The sequence below is a fragment of the Camellia sinensis genome, chromosome 1, assembly GCF_055761805.1.
Source record: "Camellia sinensis isolate YWXY chromosome 1, ASM5576180v1, whole genome shotgun sequence".
NCBI lineage: Eukaryota > Viridiplantae > Streptophyta > Magnoliopsida > Ericales > Theaceae > Camellia > Camellia sinensis.
The window spans coordinates 22,508,406-22,533,950 of record NC_138961.1 but is presented as its reverse complement, the minus strand read 5'-3'; the positions used below and the strand labels follow the sequence as shown (position 1 = coordinate 22,533,950).

The window sequence follows — 25,545 nt, the reverse complement described above, 5'->3', positions numbered from 1 at the left end:
TTGTTTGGGTAGACATGAGCTTGGGATTGGACTAATAGTCCAATAAAATTATTAATCCAATATTTGGTTAAACAATTGATGTACAGACTAATTATTTTAAACTTGACTATTTGTTAAGATAGGATACATAATCCAACGGATTCGTAGTCCTAGGACTATTAGTCATGGGAATACTAATCCAGTCCGCCCAAACAAACATGGCCTAAATCCTTTTTATATACACTTAATGAAGGGAGTGTGTAAAAAATGTAGTGAGGAGGGACATGTAAAAAGTGTATATTGTGTGTGTAAATAGAAACTCCCATCACGTGGTTGGGGTTGAGCAACAATAAGGCTTTTTTGGGTTTTTTTTCTCAAGGCTAAAATAACTTGGTCCCCAAATAACAGCCATAAAATAAAATATTATGATTATTAGATCAACTAATTTCTTTTTTTATAAATGATTTACATTAAAAATCTTACAAAATAAATAGTTCAAATTATTAAAATAGAATCCATAGTGGACTCTTCCATAAACCCCTCAAATTTTTAACAAGTTGAAATGTAAATTTGAGATAAGCCTAACCCTTTTTGGTATTGTATTTATAGCATTAGGCTTTATTTGGTTCATAGATTTAAAAGGTGATTTGAAAATAGAAATAAAATATATATATATATATATATATATATGTAAAATATCAATAAAATATAATTATATTTCATTCACATTTTATTTATATTTTTTTTTCATTTTTACCAAAATTCATGAACAAAATACAATGTTAATTTTTAGTGATAATAGCTAAATCATTTAATGTTGCTTGCCATAAAATGTGTCATAATTGCTGCTTAATCGGTGCCAATGAGACCCTCACTAACAATTGGGTAATGTTAGAAATATTAAATTTTTTATTACATAAATGATTAAATATATGAGTGTGTATCTATAATTTTGTAGACCCCACCAATACGATATATTTAATTATTTATTTAATAAAAAATTTGAAACTTATAACACTTTCCCTAACAATTTTCATTAGTAGCGTATTTTATTGCCATCATTATACACACTGTCATTAAGGTGTGAACTTCTGATTGGTTTAATTTAATCTTTCGAAATTGTTTTCAAAATATATATTTTTTAAAATTAAAATTCAATTTTGTTAAAAAATATTTTAAAAATGAAAAATAGTTATCATTTTTATATAATTTTATTTTTTTAAAAATATATTTTTAATAATTATTTTTGTTAAAGTAATTTATTTTCTTTCAAAAAAAGATTCAAAAAATAATTTTTAAAACCCAAATCAAACAACTCAATCATTTTCTATTGCATATTTATATCTATTCAAGGTGGGAACGAGGTCCACACGATGTGTGGGTCCAATTTTCACTTTAAATAAACGTTACAATATGTAATAAAAAATAGCGTGTCCATAGTTGGAAGGGACAAAACCCACCAACAAATTGAATTGGCCTGATATAGTATTTTAGAAGCTAAATTACACTGACATCCTACAAGGTTTATATTTATTATAATTTTTTTTTATTTTTTGAAAATTATATCTTTTTTTTTAAAATTTAAAGTTTCATTACAGATTCTTCTCCTCAGTAATTTAATTTTTTAAAAGAATAATGCTTGGGACCCCCTTTTGAGGGTCACCCCCTCACCCCCCTTTGCCACGTGGCAGGTGGTGATTGGAGGAGCAGGAAAAAAAAAGAAAAAGAAAAAGAAAATGTAACCAATGAGAGAGAGAGGGGGTCAAAGGGGGTGGAAGGAAAAGGGGGATAAATCATTGTTGTTTTTAAAATACCAATTTTACCCTCACTAGGTAAATTACATTGACACTTCTCACATTTTAGAAATTACAATCTCTTCCCTAAGGTTTAATGTAGTATTACCAATTGCCCCCTCGATTAGTATTAGTTGGAAAAAAAAAATTAATTGGAAAAAAAATTAATTGAAAAAAAATTTATTTAAAAAAAAAATTAATTGAAAAAAAAAATTCTTAGTAAAATTTTTAAATTTCTGTTTAAAAACTAACATGAACTCATTTTTTGAATTTACATTTTTTTCTCAAATTTACAAATTGAGATAACAATTTATAAACCAAAAAATTATCAAACAAGTTTTTATGACAGTTTTTTTAATTTTTGTAAATATAAATTGAAAACTGAAAACGAAATGGTTACCAAACAGGCCTCAGATGGTAAAAATGTCGTAAAATTAACAAATAATTAAATAAGTTACCAATGTAAGAAATGACTTATCAAAAGATTATTAAGCTATGTATGGTTTGATTTTTAGAAAAAAAAAATTTAAAATTTAAATTGAAATAGGCATACGTATGTATATAACTTGCCCAAAAGTTAAAATGATAATTATTTTTTACTTTTTATTTCTTAACCAAATTAATTTTTAATTTTTTAAAAAAAATTCTAAAAATCCAACCATGCATAGCCTAAGAATCTTTTAATAAGTCATTTCTTACGTTGGTAACTTATTTAATTATCTGTTAATTTTATGACATTTTTACCTTCTGAAACCTGTTTGGTAACCATTTCGTTTTCAGTTTTCAATTTATATTTACAAAATTTTTAAAAACTGCCATAAAAACTTGTTTAATAATTTTTTTGGTTTATAAATGATTGTCTAAGTTTACAAATTTGAGGAAAAAACGTAAATTTAAAAATTGAGTTTACGTTAGTTTTTAATCAGAAATTTAAAAATTTTACTAACAAATTTTTTTTTCAATTAATTTTTTTATCAAATATTTTTTTTTTCAATTAATTTTTTTTCCAATTAATTTTTTTTTTCAATTAATTTTTTTCCAACTAATACTAACCAAGGGGGAAATTGATAATGCTACTTTAAACCTTAGAGAGATGATTGTAATTTTTAAAATGTGAGGGGTGTCAATATAATTTACCTAGTGAGGGAAAAATTAGTATTTAAAAAAATTAAATTGCTCAGAGAATAATCTGTAATAAAACTTTAAATCTCAGAGGGGGAGATATAATTTCCAAAAGGTGAGGGAGGAACTATAATAAATATAAACCTCTTGAGGTGTCAGTGTAATTTACCCTATTTTATATAACGAGTATGACATGGGACATAAATGATGTGGTGTCACTCTTCCACTCATTAATTGATAGTAAAAAGAGACAATAATTGATATGATTAAACACTCAACACCAAAGACATAGCAAAAAATGACTTATTGGGTTTTATTTTAGAGTAATGTTAGAGACTCCAAATATTCTATCAAAAGTTTTACCAAATGTCTCACATGGATATGGGACTCACACAATGTGAGTCCCATGTGGGTCCCACACCCATATGAAACATTTGATAAAACTTTTGGTAAAATTTTTGAGACCTTTAACATTTTTGTTTATTTTAATCATATGTCAATTAATGAATTGAATAATACACCACATCATCTCATTTACGTGATGTACCCATTATAGGGCTGACCCTAACCCAAGGCAAGCAAGCCACGGATCTCCAAATTTCATCAAATTTTAAGGGCTTTTAAATAATTTTAACTCTTATAACGTTAATAGGTTTAAAAATAAAAGCTCAAATTAATTGATTTAATTCACGATCCAAATTAAAAATCCTAGAGCATCTTCAACTCTTAAGTACTTCCATCGAATTTGAATTAAAAAACTTGATTTGATATAAATTATTCTAGCCATTTCATCAAAGTTTTTTCAAAATCTTTTCAAAATTACTTCATTTGCTGCAAATTTTCTTTTTTGTCAAATTTGATGAAAAAAAATATCTCAAATACTTAATCTTTTTTAATTTGATAATTCTCAATTTGATTAAAAAAATATTTTTCTACTGATTTAATCAACATTTATGAAAATGGTATGGGTATTAGTAAAAAACAAATATGCCTCGTCTCAAGTTCATTATTGGATTTCAGCGTACTGTTGGGCTATTTTGGGCACTAATCGGGGTCTACATCGATAATTCAAACCGTTCAATGTATCAAGGCCTTTGCGTACATTATTCTTGTAAAAAATCACGATGATTGAATATTGATAGTCACTTGATCAGATCAGATCACATTTTTATCATAATTTATTTTAAAAATTATGCATGCCATTGACGGAAATGTGATCTAATGAAATGTCTATCAATATCTGATCAATATGATTTTTGACAGAGATGATGTACTCGACGAACTTTACAAATTGAATGATTTAAATTATTGAGATGGACCCAGATCAAAGCTCACAACAACCAAACGGCCCCTCAAATCCAATAATAGATTGGAGAGGAGCCAATTCAAAAAAAAAAATACAAGTACTTAATTACCATTTTATCTACAATTTTTTTTTTTTTTTTAAATGATTATGTATAGTGGGAAACATTATGGTGCACATCCTTCAAAGGATGTTTACCATATACACTTTATAATTAAAAAACATTATATAATTTTAATTTGTTGAGTTATAACTAAAAAATATATGTATTATAACTAAACACAGGCATAATTAAAGAACTCATGAGCCATAACTAAAATAATGTCATAATTAAATAAGAAAATAGCATAACTAGGGATGCATATGATACATCATTTTCAAAGGGATATATATTAAAATTCAGTGGTGCTACATGCACCAATGAATGTATATATTAGTGTACTAACTTGTGTTATGCCATCATTACTGACCCCACCTATTATACAAATTACAAATACTCAAAACCTTTAAAATTATGACACATCATCTGTTAGTATACTAGTTAATATATTAATTGGTATATATAACATTATTCATTAAAATTTCCCATACATTAATACTATATACTCTTAAAAATTAACTCAAAAAATATATTTATGTATCTCATTCATTCCAAGTATGACTCGTATTAAATTAACTTTGAATTTACATTATACACTTTTAAGGTAAGATTTTGTATAAATAATTTTTTTTTTCTATATATGAAGGGTCCTAATTTTAATATTTTGCTTTAGGCCCCGAACATCTCAGGGCCGACTCTAACCTATTACATAAAAGGATTTGACTTTTTTCATGTTCACATCTCAACATGAATTGAAGGGGCTCACACCATGGGTCTGTTTCTTGATTTGAATCGTTTATTTGTATAGCCCTCAATGTATAATATTCATAATCTTAACGTTTTCATATTATAACATTTATCTTTGAAAAAATGGTCGACAAATACATTTTAAAAAATAGACCATTTTTTTTTTAGAGACAAATAAAATAAAATGAAAAACTTATAATTATCAAATTGATATAAAATTTTTAGTAATGCTAGTGACCCAAATATTTTACCAACATTTATACTAAATGTCTCACATGCGTGAGTCCCACACCCATATAAAACATTTAGTAAAAATATTAGTAAAACATTTAGAGTCTCTAGTATTTTAAAATTTTTCATGGGATAACATATTGAAAATCTTATAAAGTAAATAATTTCGATTATCGAAATGAATGTCACGATAAACCATAAATTCTTCAAATTTTCTTAAATTAACATGTGAATATGGGAGAAATAAATCATGTATCATAAAATGCATGATGTAGTTTGAAATTTTTGCTTTGCAGTAGGGTCGTCCACAGCATATCATACCCTCAATATCATCCATTGAATGTCACCATGAGCACCATAGTGGGTCCACACAAACGTATTTACTACCCACTTTTATCTACTAGTATGAACACATTTAAAACCTCTAGATTTAGATTTTGGATTATCTTAGAAAGATGATTATAGTATGAACACATTTAAAACCTCTATATTTAAATTTTGGACTATCTTAAAAAGATGGTTTTAATCATTTTTCTGATTAAAAATTATTTATAAGTAATTGTTTTTTAAGAAAAAAAGTGAGTTATAATCTGATAAATGAATTATAATTTAAACCTCTAAATTTTATAATCAAAGACATATCTCCTTGCACTCGGGCCCACCATAAACACCCTCACATCAGACTAAATCATACGTAAAATCCCGACAGTATCTGAATCAGACGATTAGAACCATGAATAAAGCTTGGGACCCCAGTGGGGGTGCTGGGGGTCCTTTGTGATTGGTTGAAAAACTGTTTTTTTTTTTTTTTCTTTGTTTTTGTCCATTGGCAGCCCCCATGTGGCACTGGGGGTGCTCGGGGTGCCAAAATGCTGGGGTCTCTAGCATTTCCGCAGAACCATTCCTATAAAATCCTGCTCGTGAGGGCGACCACTCCTTAACATCTTCCCTAAATTAAGGGGTTGTTTGGGATGACCTAAATAAGTGTACTTTTTATCTTTTTAGGAAAAGATGTGCAAAAAAATAGAGAGGTGATGTGATGAAAAAAAGATAAAAAGATGAATTATTTTTGGGTTGCCAAACTTGACCTAAATACTAGCAACAAAATGCACTGTCAATCTGTTTCCTTCAAAATTTGTTTTTGAATTTTCATTTTCATTTCCATTTTTGGTTTTTTTTTTTTGTTGGTAAGGTTGGTCTCCAGGCCGATTTTAAATTCAACAGTGCTTCCGACCCCCAATTGGGGGCACCCTCTAGTGCCATGTGACAGCCTGCCACTGGCTGAAACCCAAAAAAAAAAAAAAACGATTTTTTTGGCCAATCAGGGAAGACCCCCAACATCCCACTGGGGGTCTAAGTCATTTTTCTTTTAAATTGGATTGCAGTGTTAGACTAGGCCCATCATGGCACTATATTAATAATTCAAACTATTTGATGTGTAAAATTTATCAAGTATTTTATCATTGTAAAAAAATATATTGATCGGATATCGATTGCAACTTGACGAGATCACATTTATGTTGACAATTTTTTTAAAAAATTATACTGAACGCTGACAAAAATGTAATCTGATCAAATAGTTATTGATATCTGATCAACGTAATTTTTTACAAATATGAAATATTTGACAAGCTTTACATATTACACAATTCGAATCATGGATACGAATTTCGTAGTGAGCCGATGGGACCTAACAAAATACAGTACAATCCGATTATGGACGGGACACAAGCTTTTTTTTTTCTTCCAATTTTTAGTGAATTAATTTTTTTAATTTAGCTAATTTTTTTTAATTTTTAAATGTATCTAATTTAGACAAGCATAAAAACTCTGCTCTGTTTAGTTGGATTTCTTCATATATATTTTAATCAATTTTAATACATTTTAAATATATAAAAAAATTGACTATAATATATAAAAAAAAAAAATTAGGGATTTTTTTTTGATCGGGCATTTTTTAAGGTCCTTAATATTAAGATTTTATAGCATAAATGACACCTAATATTTTCATAATATCTAAGAGCATCTCCAACGGTTACTCAAATTTTTCATCAAATTTGAGTAAAAAATGGCTCATTTTTCCAATTTGAAATCAGCTGCTCCAACAGTGAACTTTCATCAAATCTGCGCCGGGACAATCGGTTGGTGGACCGGTCGGTCGACCGGTAATGGCAAATTTTTATTTATTTTATTTTATTTTTTTGAATTGTTTGAACTTTTTTTTTGAACTGTTTGAACCTTTTAGTGGTCAACCGGCCTGTCGACCGATAAGGCAATTTTTTTTTTTTTTAATTGTTTGAACCTATAAACTTTGAACTGTTTGAACCTTTTAGTGGTCGATCGGTTGGTCTCCCCCAACGGTAACAAACAGTGATTTGCTGAAATCAGTATTTTGTCCTCGCTTTGATGAATTGTTTGGTGAATTCTCAATTTGTTATCGATTTGGTGCAACCGTTGGAGCACCAAATAGTAACTTTTTCACCAAAATTTAAATTTGATGCCAGGTTTGGTGAAGCGTTGAAGATGGTCTAAGGTCCCTCAATGTCAATCCAGAGAAAATTTAAATTCAGAGAAAATTGAACACCCAGAGAAAATTTCAATCCAGAGAAAATTTCAATATAAAGAAAATTGAACATTTCAATCCAGATAAAATTTCAATCTAGAGAAAATTGAGTTATTCAAACACCAAAAATAAAGACAAATAGAAACCAATTCTATAAGTTTCAGAACCATAAAACTTGTTAGGCCAAGTCTTCAATGACATTTGAAATTTCAATATTCAGATTTGAAGAAGACACATTATTGACTTCAATCTTCAAATCTCTTGAAATGTTTGCAAATTTTCCACTGTCATCGACAAAGGTCTTGGGGAAAAATCACTTACCATGAACATCAATCCAAGCAATCAAACTGTGGTTCCCACTCTCCAAATCAATCTGCAACATTCAATAAAAATCGAACAAGCAACAAACTCCCCTAATTTGAACTCCGATTTTTCTTCCACAAACCCTGATCGGAGTGAATCAACGATTTTGGAAGTGAAATCAACCCATAATTCATCATCGGTTGGTGGCTCAGATCGCGGGGGTCAGGCTCAGATCACGGCATTCCGGCGATGGCGTGGTAGAGACATGGGCAAAGGTGAAGCCAGCGACGTCGGAGATGAATACCGAGATAGGAGAAATGAACAGAGAGAAAGAGAGAGGAATGTGCACAAAAAGAGAGGGTTTGGTTTGGATGGAATAAAGATCGAAGAGAGAGAGAGAGAGAGAAAGTCAAATTTCTCTGATATGATATACGGGTGTGGGTTTAGAGACCTTAGATATCAAAAAATAATATTGTGGATCTCTTTCATTATTAAAAATAGGAAATGAACCTTAAACTAATTTTTCCTAAAAAAATCACAAAAAACCAAACGAAAAATCTAAATAAAATCCTAAACACTAAATCTTAAATCTTAAACAAATGAAAACCTAAACAATGATTTGATTTTCATTTGTTTTTAATAGGGTTGTCAAACGAATCAAACTATTAACTTGGTTTGTGTTTAATTCGTTAAAAATTCGTTTCAGATTGTTTTGTTATATAAATAAGTTAAACTCGTTAAATTTTCAAATCAAACTTAAACAATGTACTGCTCAGCTTGATAAACGTATTTGTACTATAAAAAATTAAGTTACTCGGACTCAACTCAAGTTTAACTTATTAAAAACTCGTTTGAAATCTATTCATTTTATAAATAAAGTCAAATTGAAACATAATTTTAAACGCTGCTTGTTTTTAACATATCTAAAAAGAAAAAAAAAATTAAAATATAGTATCAAAAAAAAGTTAATCAAAACAAACAAAACTTGCCAGTTTCTAAAAAATTAAACCAAATAAAATCTAAAATATTTATGAAAAGTTTTTCAAAAAAGTTTATTAAAATGCACAAGTATTAAGTATACGAAAAAAATTGTTTAAATTGTTTATTTATTTTTTCATTTTTTTAAAAAAAGGCAGAGTACTTTTCTCGCTCTCTGTTCGTTGTTTTCTACTATAAGTCGCAAATCTCTCTGTGTTCTTTTTCTGAGCTGCAATCTCTCTCTCTAGAACTCTAAACTCTCTCTCTAGCTGTGTATATAAATACATGAGCATTTGCGCATTTGTGATTGTGAGCGAATCAAAGCCCTAGAGTTCTCTCTCCGATCCAGTTCAATGGTCCGCTATACAAATTCACAATCGGAGAGCTCGATTTTCCGATCTGAGCTGGTTCCCCGACTATTTCGAGGTCTGCGAAGCCATTGAAGTTGAGTGTGAGTTCTAGAGAGAGAGTAGAGAGAGATGTATAAGAATCAGTTGCAGGAATTGGCGCAGCGGAGCTGCTTCAATTTGCCTTCGTATACGTGCATAAGAGAAGGTCCAGATCACGCGCCGAGGTTCAAGGCGGTTGTGAATTTCAACTGCGAGACCTTCGAGAGCCCTAGCTTCTGCACCACGCTCAGGCAGGCGGAGCACGCCGCCGCCGAGGTGGCTCTCAATGCGCTCTCCAGCCGTGCTCCGTCGCATTCTCTCGCCGCCAGGATTCTTGTGAGTGTGTTTGTTTGATTTTGAGTTTGGCATTAGGGTTTCTTCGTAGTTCCGTTTGAATTTTCGTTTGTTTTGCTTCGGTGGTGATTAGGTGTAGCAATGAGAAGTGAATTTGTGATCAAATTTAGTAACAAATGTTATGCTAGTGTAAGACCATCTCCAATTTTGTCATCTAGTTTGATTCCGAATTTGAGTAAAAAATTGATTTGATATGAATTACTTCAATCCTTTCATCAAAATCTTTTTCAAAATTCTCCACTTATCCCAAATTTGCCTTTTCGTCAAATTGTATTTAAAAAAAAAAAAATCATCTCCAATGCTCCATCGTTTTAAATTTTCATTTGATGAAGGATTTGATGAGTTCTCAATTTGATGGAAAAAAAAAAAAATCACTCTCCATTGATTTAATAAACATTTGATGAAAGGATTAGAGATGATTTTTGAGTACGTTTTAATCAAACTTAAATTTGATGAAAGAAAAGATAAAGGTTTAGAGATGCTCTAACCATTGTTCTAGTGAAGTTGTGTGCTATACTGATCTGTTGAATTGTGCTGGAGTTGATTTTGGAATCGGGATAATCTTAGAAGAGGATTAATTGAATAGTTTTTGTAGCAGAATAATGGTAATGGACTAGTTCCGTTTTGAGAATTGTATTGATATAGGCCAAAACAAAATTGGTTGGATAAGCATCTCCAATCCTTTCATCTATTTTTTCATCAAATTCAAATTTGACGAAAAAAATTACTGAAAGTGTGCTCCATGTTCCAAACATTTCATTAATTTTGTATCAAATCAAGGGAGAGACAAATTTTCAACAGTCATATTTTTACTCAAATTTGATGAAATTTAAAAAGTAAGGATCGGATATGGTTTTTTTCATCAAAAATGGTTAAAACTGATTTTTACGATAAGTTTGAAATTTTTCAAAATGATTTGATGAAAAAAAAAGAGAATAAGAATTGAAGTGTTTCATATTTTAACCAAGTTTTCACTCAAATTTGATGAAAAAATAGAGTAAGGTTTGGAGATGCTCAGGGAGGGTTCTGCTTATGCAACCAACAAGAGATGCCTTACAAGGCAGAAGAAATTTGCATACAGGTTCTGCACGCTGACACTTAAAATTAATTAATTATTTTCTTTCTTCTACACTTGTGCTCGTACCAAGATTATAAGGACTTATTTATCCCCAGACCCTTCTTACTTATCTACCCCTTTTGAGAGGCTTGATTGTTAAGACAAATCTAGCCCCAATGTTGATTTGATCCCAAAGTTGATTCTCCAATAAATTAAGAAGGGTGCTTTTGCCTTCTTTCCATAATTTAAGTTTCTCTACCCTCTACTCTGCTTCTTGTGATACATATCTTTAATCGAGAATAACAATTTAGTTTATATGTATTTCTTCTTGTCGAGAAAGAAAAGGTACTCTGACCTTAGTATCCATACTCAGGTGTGGGCAGTACTTGTTTGAACAATGAACAAATTATCATGTTCTGGACTGTATCCATGTCTGTGCTGGCCAAGTGAAATTTCTAGACAAACATGGCTTGTCCAGAATGTAGTACTCAATATTATTCTGCAACATGTATATGTGTATAATGTATTGCTGATACATATTTACACTGTATATGAGAATCTGAACCTGATATTGGTTGGGCAAATTTTTCCACCATAAAAATAGTATTTAAAATCACAGTTAGGCCTCGTTTGGCAAGTGCCCCTTTTAGCCAAAAAGTCAAAAAGTTACTAAAAAAACCAAAAAGCCAACAACCCATATCAAAAAGTCAAAGATTCTCTTTTCTCTCTACTTTTTGCACATCTTTTCTTAAAAAGCCAAAAAATCATCCCAAACATACTAGTTTTTTTTACATCACATTTTAACTAAGAAGCCAAAAAGTTACTAAAAAAGTATGTTTCCAAACGAGGCCTTAGTATATTTTGATTGAACTAATGATGGACTATGGTGCTCCCTGAAAATGCTTATGCATGGATATATCTTATGTCTCTCTCTATAATTAACAATCTATTTCCCACCAAAAAAATGATTAACACGGTATACCCATTAGTGGCCAAGTCTAAGACGAAATAGTTTATGTTGTAGGATGATACCATTGGAAGTTTCAGCAGAATTTTGTCTCGTATTATTATTCAATGCTGAATGCAGTTATTTAATTTCGTCAACAACATGTTTAATTTACCATTTTCTTACTTTCCTATTGCTATTCTGGTAGTGAACTCTCTCTAACCTAACCAAAATTTTCTATTGACAGGATGATACAGGGGTCTACAAGAATCTTCTGCAAGAAATTTCACAAAGAGTAGGATCATCTTTGCCAATATACACAACTTTCCGATCGGGTGTTGGACACCTATCTGTCTTCAGTTGTACTGTTGAGTTGGCTGGTGTCAGATTTACTGGTGAACCAGCAAAGAACAAGAAACAAGCTGAAAAGAATGCAGCTATGGCAGCTTGGTCATCTCTGAAACTACGTAAGTCCTCCATACTAGTGTAGAAATTAGAAAATTAGTCACAAGAGATAGATTGTAAAGGATTTTATACATATGAGTGGTTAAAATCAGTTTTTCCCCACAATTATAGATGTGAGAAAACATACCATTGTAAAAAACCAATTGTGCAATTCTTACTGTTGTTGTCCAAGTATTTATGCTATCTACATGTCCTTACATAGCCTTGAACCGGCGTTGGTCATACCCTTGACAAAGCCAGCCCTTTTTATGCTCCAAATGTGATGGATTATAAATCATCGCTAAGCTAGTTGTCACCTTCCCAGTCCCATTACCACGTTTGTGCTGTAAATATGCCGTTTCTAGCTAGTTTTGAATAAAAGCATAATGGGATTAACATACTTTTTTTTGTTGTCTGTCCAGTAGCACAGCAATCTGAGAGTTCATCATCACAAAAGGTGAATAAGGATGTGCACGAGCATGTCATCATAGCATGTTCTCTGCAGAATTTTATCAGGAAGGCAAAGATGTCTAATGCATCCTTCCCAATTAAATTTCCAACACAAAGTCCAAGGCCATTGAGCACAAAACCACCTCCTATTAGGGCATCGAAGATCCTTCCTTTAATATGGTCCAAGACTGCTCCTCGGAGCAGACCTGTTATTACACCCATAAACAACAACCCTATGTGTTCAAAGACAGCCCCTCAAAGCAGACCTGTGATGACAACAATGAATGAGAGGCCCATATGCCCAAGGGCATCGCCTGAAACCCAACCCATAATTACAACAGCAAATGATGCCCCTCTACAATCACCTGAAATCCCTAGGGTCCGACCTCAGCAGTTCCATGCAGCTGGAGCAGCACCCTACATTCCTGTCCGGCATCTTAGGGCACACCGTGGAATTGCACCACCAGTGACGATAAGAAACGCGATACCTGTTTTCTCTACACCACCACTTCCTCCACCAAGCCAGTCCCCACAATTGAGGTCTCCATTGTCATTTATTGCCCCATCTGTCTGTATAAGGCAGACAGTACCAGTTTTTGCCGCTCCACCAGTTCGTGTAGGGGAGCAACCTGTTTCTACTGCTCCTCCCACCCCACAAGCCAGCTCTTCAGTGCAGATAGAGAAGACAGGGAATTCCATCCAGGACAACCAGTCATTTATGGCCCCACAATTGAGGTCTCCATTGTCATTTATTGCCCCATCTGTCTGTATGAGGCAGACAGTACCAACTTTTGCTGTTCCACCAGTTCGTGTAGAGGAGCAACATGTTTCTACCGCTCCTCCCACCCCACAAGCCAGCTCTTCAGTGCAGATAGAGAAGACAGAGAATTCCATCCAGGACAACCAGTCATTTATTGCCCCACAATTGAGGTCTCCGTTGTCATTTATTGCCCCATCTGTCTGTACAAGGCAGACAGTACCAACTTTTGCCGCTCCACCAGTTCTTGTAGAAAAGCAACATGTTTCTACCGCTCCTCCCACCCCACAAGCCAGCTCCTCAGTGCAGATAGAGAAGACACAGAATTCCATCCAGGACAACCAGGAAAAATCTGTGGTGATACAGGGCTTGCAAGAGCTGAAGATTTGATAGCAGGCTGAGGTTTCAAATTGCAAGAACTGTTATTAAGGTTTGTACTACCTTATATATATATATATATTCTTGAGTTACATTTATAGTCAGTTTTTTTCGGCAAAAACTATTTTTTCAAAAAATGTTTTCGTAGGAAATGTTTTCTATGTTTAGTTGCAACCTTGAAACTAATGTGTTATGGTTGGATTGGTGGTGGTGGTGGAGGTGATTGGATTGGTAAAATTTTAGTCCGGAAAATGTATCCCAGTAAAGCTTGCTTCAGTTGATTATGGAAAACGTTTTATGTTGACTTTTGTTTTCCGTTGTACCAAATGTCAGAAGATGTAAACCTTTTCTAAAAAATATTTTCCGCCAAAACAAAGGGAGTGTTAGGTTTGGTTTTCTTCTTCAATCTTCTTCTGTTAGGAAGAACTGTGGGATTCATCCCATTAGGCCAAGTGTCTTTGAGCTCTTGGAATTGCCCACCCCAGGAAATGCTTATTGAACTCGCCCAAATACAGAATGACTTTGGTGGGTATCTGGGAATAGTACCACCAGAATTTGAACCCTATGGCCATGTTTGTTTGGGTGGACATGAGCTTGGGATTGGACTAATAGTCCAATAAAATTATTAATCCGATGTTTGGTTAAACAATTAAAGTACGGACTAATTATTTTAAATTTGACTATTAGTTAAGATAGGATACATAATCCAACGGATTCGTAATCCTAGGACTATTAGTCATGGGAATGTTAGTCCAGTCCGCCCAAACAAACATGGCCTATATGTATAATACAGACAGATGAAGATAAATGAGAAATTGAAAACTGTAGTGGCTTTCTGTTGACTCCTATTGGGGTTCGACTGCAATTACCACCATGATTGCCCTCACCAAACCTTTGGTTTGAGTAAATTATTTCCTAGTTTTGTCGAGTAAACACAACGCTGCATTTGCATTAAGAGTCTCTAGAACATAGTTAGCAGTTACTATATTTATGGTCTGTTTGAAATTTATGCAGAGAAATGTGGCATGAGACTTGAAAGTTTTCAGTCCAGTCAAGGGGCTTCCTGAGATGTGCACTGTTTAACCGTTCATCACCCGACTAAAACAATATGACACCGAGTGTAGGAGGGTCCAAGCTTGGAGCATGGATGCAGTTGAGAAGAATACTCTAATTCCAGACCTGTCCGGTTGCTTTTCTTTAACAATAGTTGCTGATCTGAAGATACCAACTTCGTGCATGGCCTATTGGTGATGATTCAACATGCTTGGATTCAAGTGCCCAGTGGAGCTTGAGTTTTGTTTTCACCCTTTCTCTGCCTTTTTTTCCTTTTCTTTCCTTTTTTTTTTGGGGGGGGGGGGGGGGGGGGGATGAAATATAGAACAGAGTTGCTAGAGTATTGTTTCTTGATTTGGCAGAAAGTAACATGGTTTTCTTATCTTTGTTTAGTCTCTTCTATCAGCTGTATGTGTATATATGGTTCTTAATGCTTTTCATTACCATGTAACCGTATTTATAGAACAGAGTTGCTAGAGTATTGTTTCTTGATTTGGCAGAAAGTAACATGGTTTTCTTGCCTTTGTTTAGTCTCTTCTATCAGCTGTATGTGTATATATGGTTCTTAATGCTTTTCATTACCATGTAACCATATTGGTCTGTCATTCTCATCATCATCTTCCTTTTCATCAACCCCTCACTGAGGGCTAAGGCCATTAATTGGGACAATACAATACATAGAAGATTAGCATGACCCGCAAAGATGAAAATTATGACACACCAACACTTGTTTGAATTGCGTGGTGAGAAAATATGAGAAATGATTCAAGGTTTTACTTTATAATACCAATTTTTGAGCTTTGAACTACTTGGGCCTAGAGCCGACACATGCGATATACAAATAGGGAGATCAAGTTTCTTCTTCAACTCCTTTTGGTGTTCTAGCTTATAAATTAGTTTGTTTGATTTTTTTAAAAAGGGCAAATTACATATACCTCTCTTGACGTTTAGTTAAATTATAGAAACTTCTGAAGTTTCAGAAATTATAAATACCCCCTGAAATTTATATTTTTATAACAAATTACCTCCTAATTTGTTATGCAAATATGACCTTCAGGGAATATTTATAATTTTTCAAACCTCAGGGGTATCTATAATTTTGCTAAATCTCGAGGGGTATATATAATTTGCTCTTTTAAAAAACTTAATGAGTTTAAAAAATATTTTATTTACCTCATATCAAAAGGTTTGTCAAAAAAAAAATATAATAATCAATTTATTATTTTCTTAAAATAGCCACAAATTTTTTTTAAAAAATAAGCTTACTTAGCCAAATAAAATCTTTATTTTGAATTTTTTGGGTAAATTACAAACACCCCCTCGAGATTTGGTAAAAATGCAAATTCTCTCCTGAAGTTTGAGAAATTACACATTGCCCCCCAAGGTCAAATTTTCATAACAAATTAAAAAAAATTAAGGAAAAATATGTATGAAAATAAAAACCTCAGAGAACAATTTGTTATGAAAATATAAACCTCAGGGGGTGAGATGTAATTTCTCAAACCTCATGAGATAATCTATATGTTTACCAAACCTCAAAGGGAGTGTTTGCAATTTACCCTTGATTTTTCACTAAAAAATCAAAAAATTAACAAACGTAAATTGGTTTATAATTTGACAAATAAATTGCAACTAAAGGAACCCTACATGTCCGTAAAGACAACAACATTTACAACAAAAAAAAAAATAGAATACATAGTTATATTTGTGAAGATGAAGTCACAAGAAAGCTCATGATATCTGCACATCTACAACCTCAAAATGTGCAAATCATACCCTGGGGTGGTAAAATTAAGCAGGAACAAGCTAGCAATGCTTTACAATACTTCGATTGAATAATTGAGTTTAGTCTTTGCCAAAATTCACCTGTAAAACACTCTTCAAAACAATTCCATCTACTAAAAAGCAAAAGCAAAAAAATAAAAATAAGCAACAAGGGATAGAAGACATTTTTGCAACTAAACTAATAATAGAAGAAAGAAAACTGATTAGGTATTTGCAACAAGCATTTCTGTACAGAATATACATATATCGCAAACCTGGTAATCTAACACAAAATATACAGCCAGAAAGCTACCAAGCTAACATGAAGAAGAGGTCATAAATGCTGTCGAGAACTAGAAGACACCATGCAACAGCTAAAACTATCAGGACCGTATATGGTTAAACAACACTTTACAGAACAAACAAGAATTCAGCATATCATGAAGAGAAGGCAGTTTCCATTGCTTGGAATATCAAATTGGTATCGAACCGGAAATTTCTGAAGCTTTTTCCTGGAACCATCATGTCAGAGGAAGGAGCCTCGACTACAGGTTTAGTTTGTTGAATCTCTGTTACCATTGAGCTGCTCCCTGTGGAACTGTTCTTCGCCTTCCATACACTAATTCCTTCACAAAATAAACAAGGATCCTTAGCCAATTGAATCAAAGGCAAGATAAATCCTCGTTCAGTTTTGTTTTTGAAAACTGTTTTTGAGTTTTTTATTGTGTTTTTCACTTAACTGAACTTTTTTTTTTTTTTTTTTTTTTAACATTGTAGTTATTTTTATAATAAAAAAAAATATTTTTAGATATAATATAACTAATCTAAACAACTCGTCTAGAAGAAAAAAAACTCAATGAAAAACAAAATAATAGCACGCTACCATTTTTTTGGTCTTCAGTAATAAAAGAAAAAAAAAATTCAAATTTCTTTGTAAATATATTACTTTTTAGGTTTATCTAGATTAGGTACATCTAAAAGTTTTTAAAAAAATAACTAAAATATGAAAAAAAAAAATCACTAAAGACACCAAAACCAAAAAAACAAAAAATTCAAAAACTAAACCAAACTTGAACAAAATATCACGTGCAACCTCCCTGATTATGCCAGGAATCCAAACATGCAAATGCAAAAATAAGACTGCCCACTTTGGTGCCTAACTCTATATGAAATTTTGGTCAAACATCCATCCAAATATACATATGTGTGCCTAACTATATAGGGTTTTAATTATTGGCCGTTGTATTCGTAATGACATTTTAGCCATCCAAATATTCACGGATATATCGGCTGATACAATTCAATACTATCCGATATCAGCCAATATATGACCATATCACCGATGACACCTACCGATACATATCCCAATACCATCCCAAGTCACTGAAAATAGATTTTTTACTCCAAAATAAAGTCTCAATGACAGTAAATTGAGTATTATTCAATATCTATGCAACATTTTATGTTGCAGGCACATTTTCATTTATGTTTTCTTATATTTTAACAATTTACTTGTGTGTGGACAATTGTAGGTACATGGATTTGGATTTCCTAGTTACTGAGCCAGAGGCATGTAAAATAATTGGAAGACAGAAAGATTCGGCATTTCCATTTAAGGAAAAAGGAGATGACAAACCTTTCAAACGCATATGAGATTTTGGCGCTACTGGGGGCTGGTGTGCTGAAATCCATGCTTCCAAAGATCTGAAATAACAAAGCGGATCATTATAAAAACATTGGCAACAAAGAAAAAACTGCAAGATAGTTTATAGAAATAAGTGACAAGACACTTACGCCAAGAAAGGAGCAACCATGTAAAGCTTCAGGCCAGTTATCCCACGAGATATTACATCATTATTTGCAGGTTGAAGTTCATCGAGCCGATGCCATGCAATTTCCTGCGAGCGTGCAAAGCCCATTCCAAATGTTATACATACCGCCAAAAGTACGCATACGGATTCAATTATGAAACAATATACTACAGACTTTTGCATTCTTTCTTTCACTTTAGAAACAGATTTGGGTAGTAAAACTATTCTACATACATGAAACAAACAACATAAGAAATGAGTTCAACAACCGTAGAACATCAACATAAGTGATATAAGAAGAAAATTATGTGACTAACTCAGGGCCCAGATATCACAACCTATGATATTATGCACCATATGATGGTAACATACTTGAGAGAGCAAGGTAATCATTTGTTGACTTCTCAATTTCTCATTTGTAGTTCAATAAACTTTATTTTCTTAAATTATCTGGTGATCTCTTGTGATCTCTAACAAGTTGAGGCCGAAGCAAAGGAATTTATTAGATTCCAGGTCGATGAGAGGACCCACAATCATCTATCTTTAAGAAAGATTTGAAACCGGAGCCTCTGAACAAGGCCAACAAATGGGCAGCACCTGCGTAAGAGCGTGACTACTCGTCTAGGGCACAATCCAAACATGGGGTTCTAAAATTTCCACAATAGCAATTGTTTGGAATGCAAGAGCGGTCGGCAATGGCCCCACACATAGACGTCTTGGCAATCTTGCTTGGATCAAGCGTTAGTCTTTGGTTTTCATCCTGGAACCAATGGTCAAAGGGCCAACTATGTATCAAAATGGAAGTAGAGATTGTGTACGGATGAATGTCAAACATCTTGGTCTTTTGGAGAGAAGACGGAAGACTTGACCTGTCCATGATTGAAGGCTATGCTGAATTTATTTCTAACAATGCAACTAGCGGTGTGTACGGTGCGGTTTGAGAGTAAAATTATAAACCGACTGGCAAATTCGCGGATTGACGAATTGGCAAATTACGATTTGAGCAGTTTTGAGTGGATTAACGGATTGAAGAATATTCTAACCAATTATGAAGCCTTTGCATAATATATAACACAAACTAATAAATTTCGCATATTAAATCTCTCTCTCTCATTTTACTTTGATATTTTAATATAGGTTAAAAAATATACATGTATTAACTATAACGGACAGAGTGGTTTCAAAGGCGGATTATAAATTTTAAAGTTTAAACCGCAGTTAGCGGATAGAGCAATTAGTGGATAGATATGGATCGGTGCGGTTTTAGCAAATTTGACGGTATTTTGCACAGCCCTAAATGCGACTATTAAATCATAAAATACTCTGGTATTCCTCTTTATAATTTCAATTCTATGGCTGCACAAGCAGGTCTTGCATTCAGGGTTGCCATAATTCCTAGCATTTTAGAAAATGAGCGTCCCTCCCTAGGTGTTAAAACCTTCAATGCAAGAAAGCCAGCACCTAATGCAAAATGAGATTCTTTTATACTACTAGTGTAAATACCAAGAAGTTGAAACTGCTCCAAAACTGTACAAGTGATCAAGTAAGGTGAATTACAATGGGATTTAGGTAACAATTTTACAAGCAGAAAGAAGAAGTTAAGAATTTGGGGTATTATGCTATACACCAACATAACAATACTAAATTAGCACTTCAGGAAAAATTTCTCTCTTGTGAAGAAAATAATACGCAAGAAGTCTGGACAGTTTTAGACGGAGAGAGACCACATACACTGATCTCTTTTTTGGTGAGGGGGGCAAATGTTGTATCATCTTTCACTCCAGCAACTATGTAGAGCCGCACCCTCTGCTGTCCAAATATCATCTCGATGTACTCGTCATTGTTTAAGAATTTTGAAACATCAAAACCAGTTTCCTCAAGGACCTGCCATTAAATGCAGAAGAAGTTAGAAAGCAGCATCAGAATCTATGCACACAAATGCTTTTTTTGGCAACCAAGTAGTATGAAGTTTTTTGAGATGTTTAGCAGTCAACGGCATATTCTATCAGGAAAATTATGGTTGGCGAATACTCCTTGGTTCTTAACTGCAATTCTCTTTTTAAAGGTTTGATCAATACCGAATTCCACGTACAGCGTGGTGAATGAAAGACAGTGGACCACAAAATGTAAAATTATTTTTGATCTTCAATAGGGGAAATGGGGAACTCATCTAACAGAGAATCATTCCGAAGTTATTCTAACACCAAAGACACTGGAAAACAAGCTCCACAAAGATGGTCTGGCTTTCTTATCAATTAAAGAAAGCTATGCCGGACACATTGTTTCTCACTTTGAATTAGTGGGAAAATTTTAGTTTTTGCATCAACTTAATCAAGTTGAACTCTTTCTGTCCACTGGTTACAAAAACTAGTGTTTGACATGAATTGCTAATTACTGTAAACATGTCACATTTAAGAATAGCATAAGAAACATTAATAATTACTTCTCTGACAGCACACGTGTGGTCTTCCTCATCTTTGTTCTTTTTCCCGCGGGGGAAACTCCAGCTTGTTCCCTTCCATCCCTTCACTAATAAGCACTGCAGATTGCACAAATTTAGCATATATAACACGTTAGGTCAGTGGCAGAATGGGAATGAAAAACATATATTACATGTTAAATAACTTTTTCATCCGAAATAAAGTGTAAATTTTATACCATAACCAACACAATACTATAACTAACACAATTAAGCTCCTAATGAAATCAATATTACCAAAACTGTGACCTACTACATTTTCAATTGAAGAACCTATAACTGGTAACTTTGTAATCCCTACCAAAACTGTGGCCTACTGCATTTTGTCTCATTCATATACATCAGCATTTAAATATGTCAAAAGATAATCATACTGCTAATCCCCCCCTCTCCAACCAAAAACTCTTCAATGTCTTCAAAGTAGTGGTTGATTCAATAGTCAGATTTATTCAAAACAAGATAGAACATGGACACTATGAGCTTGCCTATATATTATTCAATTGTTTATACAGATGAAAGAAATTAAACTACCAAAAAGAGACCTTCAACATTTTTCTCTCCCTCACAGTAATGCAAACCCAAAAACAGATACCCTGAATAATTGGTTTTTCTTTCTCTCTCTAAAAAGATATCTAAATTTTGGTTATGTCATTAACAAAGACCAAAAGTCAAGCAATCCTTATTTTGCATGCATAGTTGTATGAATGTCATTAGCTAATTGTGGGTGATGGTGATCAAGGTGTGTTCAGCAGTAAAGTTGCTCAGTTGGTAGAAACAAAGACAAATGGAGAGAGTGGTAGTGGTCTAGTGGCTTCAGAAGGTTTGGTCACAAAGACGAGGAAGGCAAATAAAGAATGGTTATGTGTAATTGTGGTGAGATTTTAAAAACCACAAAGGAAGTCTCTATAATTGTTAGAAACCTCAGGGGAGGTTGGTGTAATTAACCCTAAAAAATATTCAATCAATGGACAAAATAATTAGTTGACTCGAGTAGTAAACAAAAGTTTTGATCATTCTTAACAACAGGAAAATACGAAAGAATGTAAGGCTGTATTTCTAAAACCTAGGGGAAGATAAGTGAAATATGACCATTGATGCAACCATCAAAGTTTTCACCAAACCAAAGATTACAAAGCCATAAAAATGATAAAACAGAAACATCATCTCAACATAAAAGAGCAATTGCTATTAGAATTAACAATGTCCAAGCTTCATCCTGTACAGATCCCAAGCAACCATGTGAAATAAGTTGCTTACAAAGCTTTTTATTCCAACAATAAGCCACACTTGGTCCCTCTGTCTTTCTAAACCATGGACATTGTTTAGATGAGCAAGGAATTATCTTGTTGGGCCGGCAATACAAGTTTATTTGGTGCATGGATTTAGGAATATGACCTACTCATCTAAGATTTTCTATTGAAATATTTTGAGTTGTAACTACTTATAATTTCTAATTCCAGTAATATTTTTGTAGTTTGAATCTCCATTGTCCATCAATACTTCATGAACCCTGAAATATCCTTAGCTTCACTACAACAAAAAAATCCATTACCAGAGGTAATGAAAGTCATGAGCAATACATGAAGGGGAATGCATTGGTGTGCACGCCCATAGCTATATTGTACTATTTTAGAGAGTAGAGCTTTCCAACAACCAATTAATGATAAAGATTACCAAAAACATGTATCTCTGTTGTTGATCAACATTAGATGATGAGTAAGTTTAAAGTTACCAAACAAAAAAATAAATTTGTGCATTGCATTCATCATATGGTATCTACTGGCTTTCATGAACTAACACATTACCCGTTCGTACGACTCGTCCAAAATTATGGCCCCAGTCACAGGAACTCGAACCTTGTATGAAGTGAAGTCCTTAAATATGTCATCTATATGTGCAGCGTAAGGTCTCAAAACATCACAATTGTTAAACACTGCAATAAATTATGGAAAGAATCACCAGATAAGAAGATAGAAATGAAAGAACAAACATAAGCTCTAGAATGATAATTGAAATTCACAAGAAAACTAAGCAAGTAAACCCAAAAATATTAGCCTTCTCTAATGTACTAGAGTTGCACGCTTGATTTCATCACCATTTTAATACCAATTAAAGCCAATGACAACAACATAATACAAGGTAGAGTGCATGAATGTGTGCATGGTAATTTCATTCCCGCAACATAGAAACGGCAGTAAGTCAAGTACAAGTGCAAATACATTGAAACCAAGGATTCGATGAACAAGAATGTTATCAGAATGCGCTTTACTATTGTTTGTTGTTAAAAATACAAAAAGAAATAGACACTGCATAAGACACATAAAGAAGTAACTTGTTAAAAATACAATAGAAATAGACACTGCAGAAAAATACATAAAGAAGTGAACTCCTTCAGAGTGAATGATTTCAATGACGGATTGTTTTCCACTGAATTGTCCTCGTAGAACCAATGTGCATACTCCACAAGAAATAAAATCCTCTCAAATGATTGTTGATCCTCTTTCGGCACATTCAAAACAAACCGACTGCAATAAAAATAAGTAAACAACAACAATAAGAAAAAGGACAGAAACAATCAGAATAAGATAACCATAAGCTCATATTAAACAACAAAAGGTGGCATGCAAGGCATGAAATTTTAATAAACAAAAGTAAAATGGATTGAGAGAGAGAAAGAGAGAGAGAGAGAGAACAAAACAAAAAAAGTAAAATAAAATAAAAAACAGGATCTCTAGTTCTGTAGGTTGTCCGAAATATGTAAAGTACTCCTGAAATGGCAAGTCACAATTAATGGTACTACAATGATAAAGTAAACCATAGATGTAGAGTGTTCAACCATCTTTTTTTTTTATAACTCGGTATTTGGCCCATTGGACCAACTAATCCTAGTCCACTTGCGGGGGTCCCAATTAAAGCCAAGGCAAAGCACCGTATCAACTGGCCCCAATAAATCGTTTGCACCTAGGAGGTTTCGAACTTTAGACCTTAGAGGGAACACACACCCATGCTGCAAGCCTTGACTACCAGGCCAACCCCTTGAGGTGGATAACTAACCACCAAACAAAGGGATTTAGAACTGTTTCAAATTGAGAAAACATATTCATATAAAATAAAATAAAATAAAATAAGAAAAGCAGACAGAGTACAACATTTCTGAACCTAATAACTTACTATTTTCAGTAATTCCTGCCTGTTAAAATCTAACATTTAGTCACGACGCACATAACATGAAATCATATTTTCAACCTCTTGTAACTTCTTATTTGATTTGGTCAAACATGTGGAAAAATATAACCAATAAATGCTAAAACAAATGCTTAAAACAAAAAGGACACCATATTCATACATTCTTAAGTTTTTTTTTTCCTTTTTTCTTTCTTTCTGTTATTTTCTTGAAAACCAAACAGAGCTATAGTTACCACTTCCGTGAATGATAGACGACTCACAAAGATAATGCGTACATACAATACAATTACCCAACTCAAATTAAGAGAAACAACAACAAAACTTACAGCAGCATGATTTTGGGAACAAATTTCATCAGTAATTCAACAATACCCATAATTTCTCTCATTCTCAGCACCAAATCTACAAAACCCTAGCAATATGTTTTCAATTTCGGCACCGAGACTCCAAAACCCTAGTAGTTGATCGCAACGCATTGCGCAATTGATGAACATGTATGTGAAAAAAATGAAAACGAGGGATTAAATAGAGAAGAGAACATACCTGCAGAGATCGTCGAGGAGTTCTTGAGGAGGAAGACCGTTCTTCAACGGAGCGCTCGAAGATCTATGGAGACCTGACATTAGGGTTTCTATGTTTGGTTAAAAACCTAAGAAAAAAATCCCGAAGAAGTAATCCTTGATTTTGGTGGAGATGTACAAGAGTTTGCTTTATACTAATCCTGTTGAAGAAGAAGAAGAAGAAGAAGACGAGAGCTGGCTCTAGAAAGAGCTCCACTTCTTCGAGTCGATGGATTTAACGGCTGGCCAAAGGGTATTGGTTTGCGTGTAGTTTTTGAGATCAACCGTACGAAAATTTGTTTGATTTATTTTTTTTAGAAATAATTTAAGAAAATTATTTTGGGCAGAGAGTTTTGAAAAATGTAATTGATTTGATGTATATAAGAGAGAGTGATTTTGGAAAGTAGATAATCAAATAAAATTTTGAGATTTTTTTTTGAAAAAGTTTGTCTAATTTGATTACTCTTAAAAATTTATTTGTAGAGAATTTTACTCAAAAAAATTTCTGAAAAACAAACCAAACAAGACGCCTTTTTATTGCAACTTGTAAACCAAACCGACTTTGGCCTTGGAAAGTAGCCATCTTAGGGCAACCACAATGGAATAGTTAAAAAAAGTGTGTTAAAGTGTGTTATATGATAAAAAATTATAAAAATATGACCTAAAAATATGTATTTAGAGTTTGTTAATTTTAGATAGTGAGCGGTGGTGCAATTGATGTGTTAAGGGGTGTGTTAAATATATATATATATATATATATATATGTGTGTACATAATAAATAAAATAAATAAATAATT

At 32.9% G+C, this 25,545-nt stretch overlaps 2 protein-coding genes across 2 annotated transcripts; one reads left to right on the top strand and one right to left on the bottom strand.

Moving 5' to 3' along the window:
- The first annotated feature begins 9,245 nt into the window (after positions 1–9,245).
- LOC114285145 (double-stranded RNA-binding protein 2) lies at positions 9,246–15,477 on the top strand. The gene is made up of 4 exons (XM_028228153.2): positions 9,246–9,844; positions 12,113–12,332; positions 12,732–13,946; positions 14,909–15,477. The coding sequence occupies exons 1-3, from the start codon at positions 9,599–9,601 to the stop codon at positions 13,904–13,906; spliced, it is 1,641 nt and encodes a 546-aa protein (XP_028083954.2). The 5' UTR covers positions 9,246–9,598; the 3' UTR covers positions 13,907–13,946; positions 14,909–15,477.
- Positions 15,478–16,896: 1,419 nt separating this feature from the next.
- On the bottom strand, positions 16,897–25,049 carry DCP2 (decapping 2). Its single transcript, XM_028228161.2, has 8 exons — positions 24,731–25,049; positions 23,375–23,526; positions 22,807–22,934; positions 20,966–21,061; positions 20,254–20,406; positions 18,506–18,609; positions 18,348–18,415; positions 16,897–17,337 (listed from the first exon to the last, which is right to left on the bottom strand). The coding sequence occupies exons 1-8, from the start codon at positions 24,808–24,810 to the stop codon at positions 17,150–17,152; spliced, it is 969 nt and encodes a 322-aa protein (XP_028083962.1). The 5' UTR covers positions 24,811–25,049; the 3' UTR covers positions 16,897–17,149.
- Between the last annotated feature and the right edge of the window lie 496 nt (positions 25,050–25,545).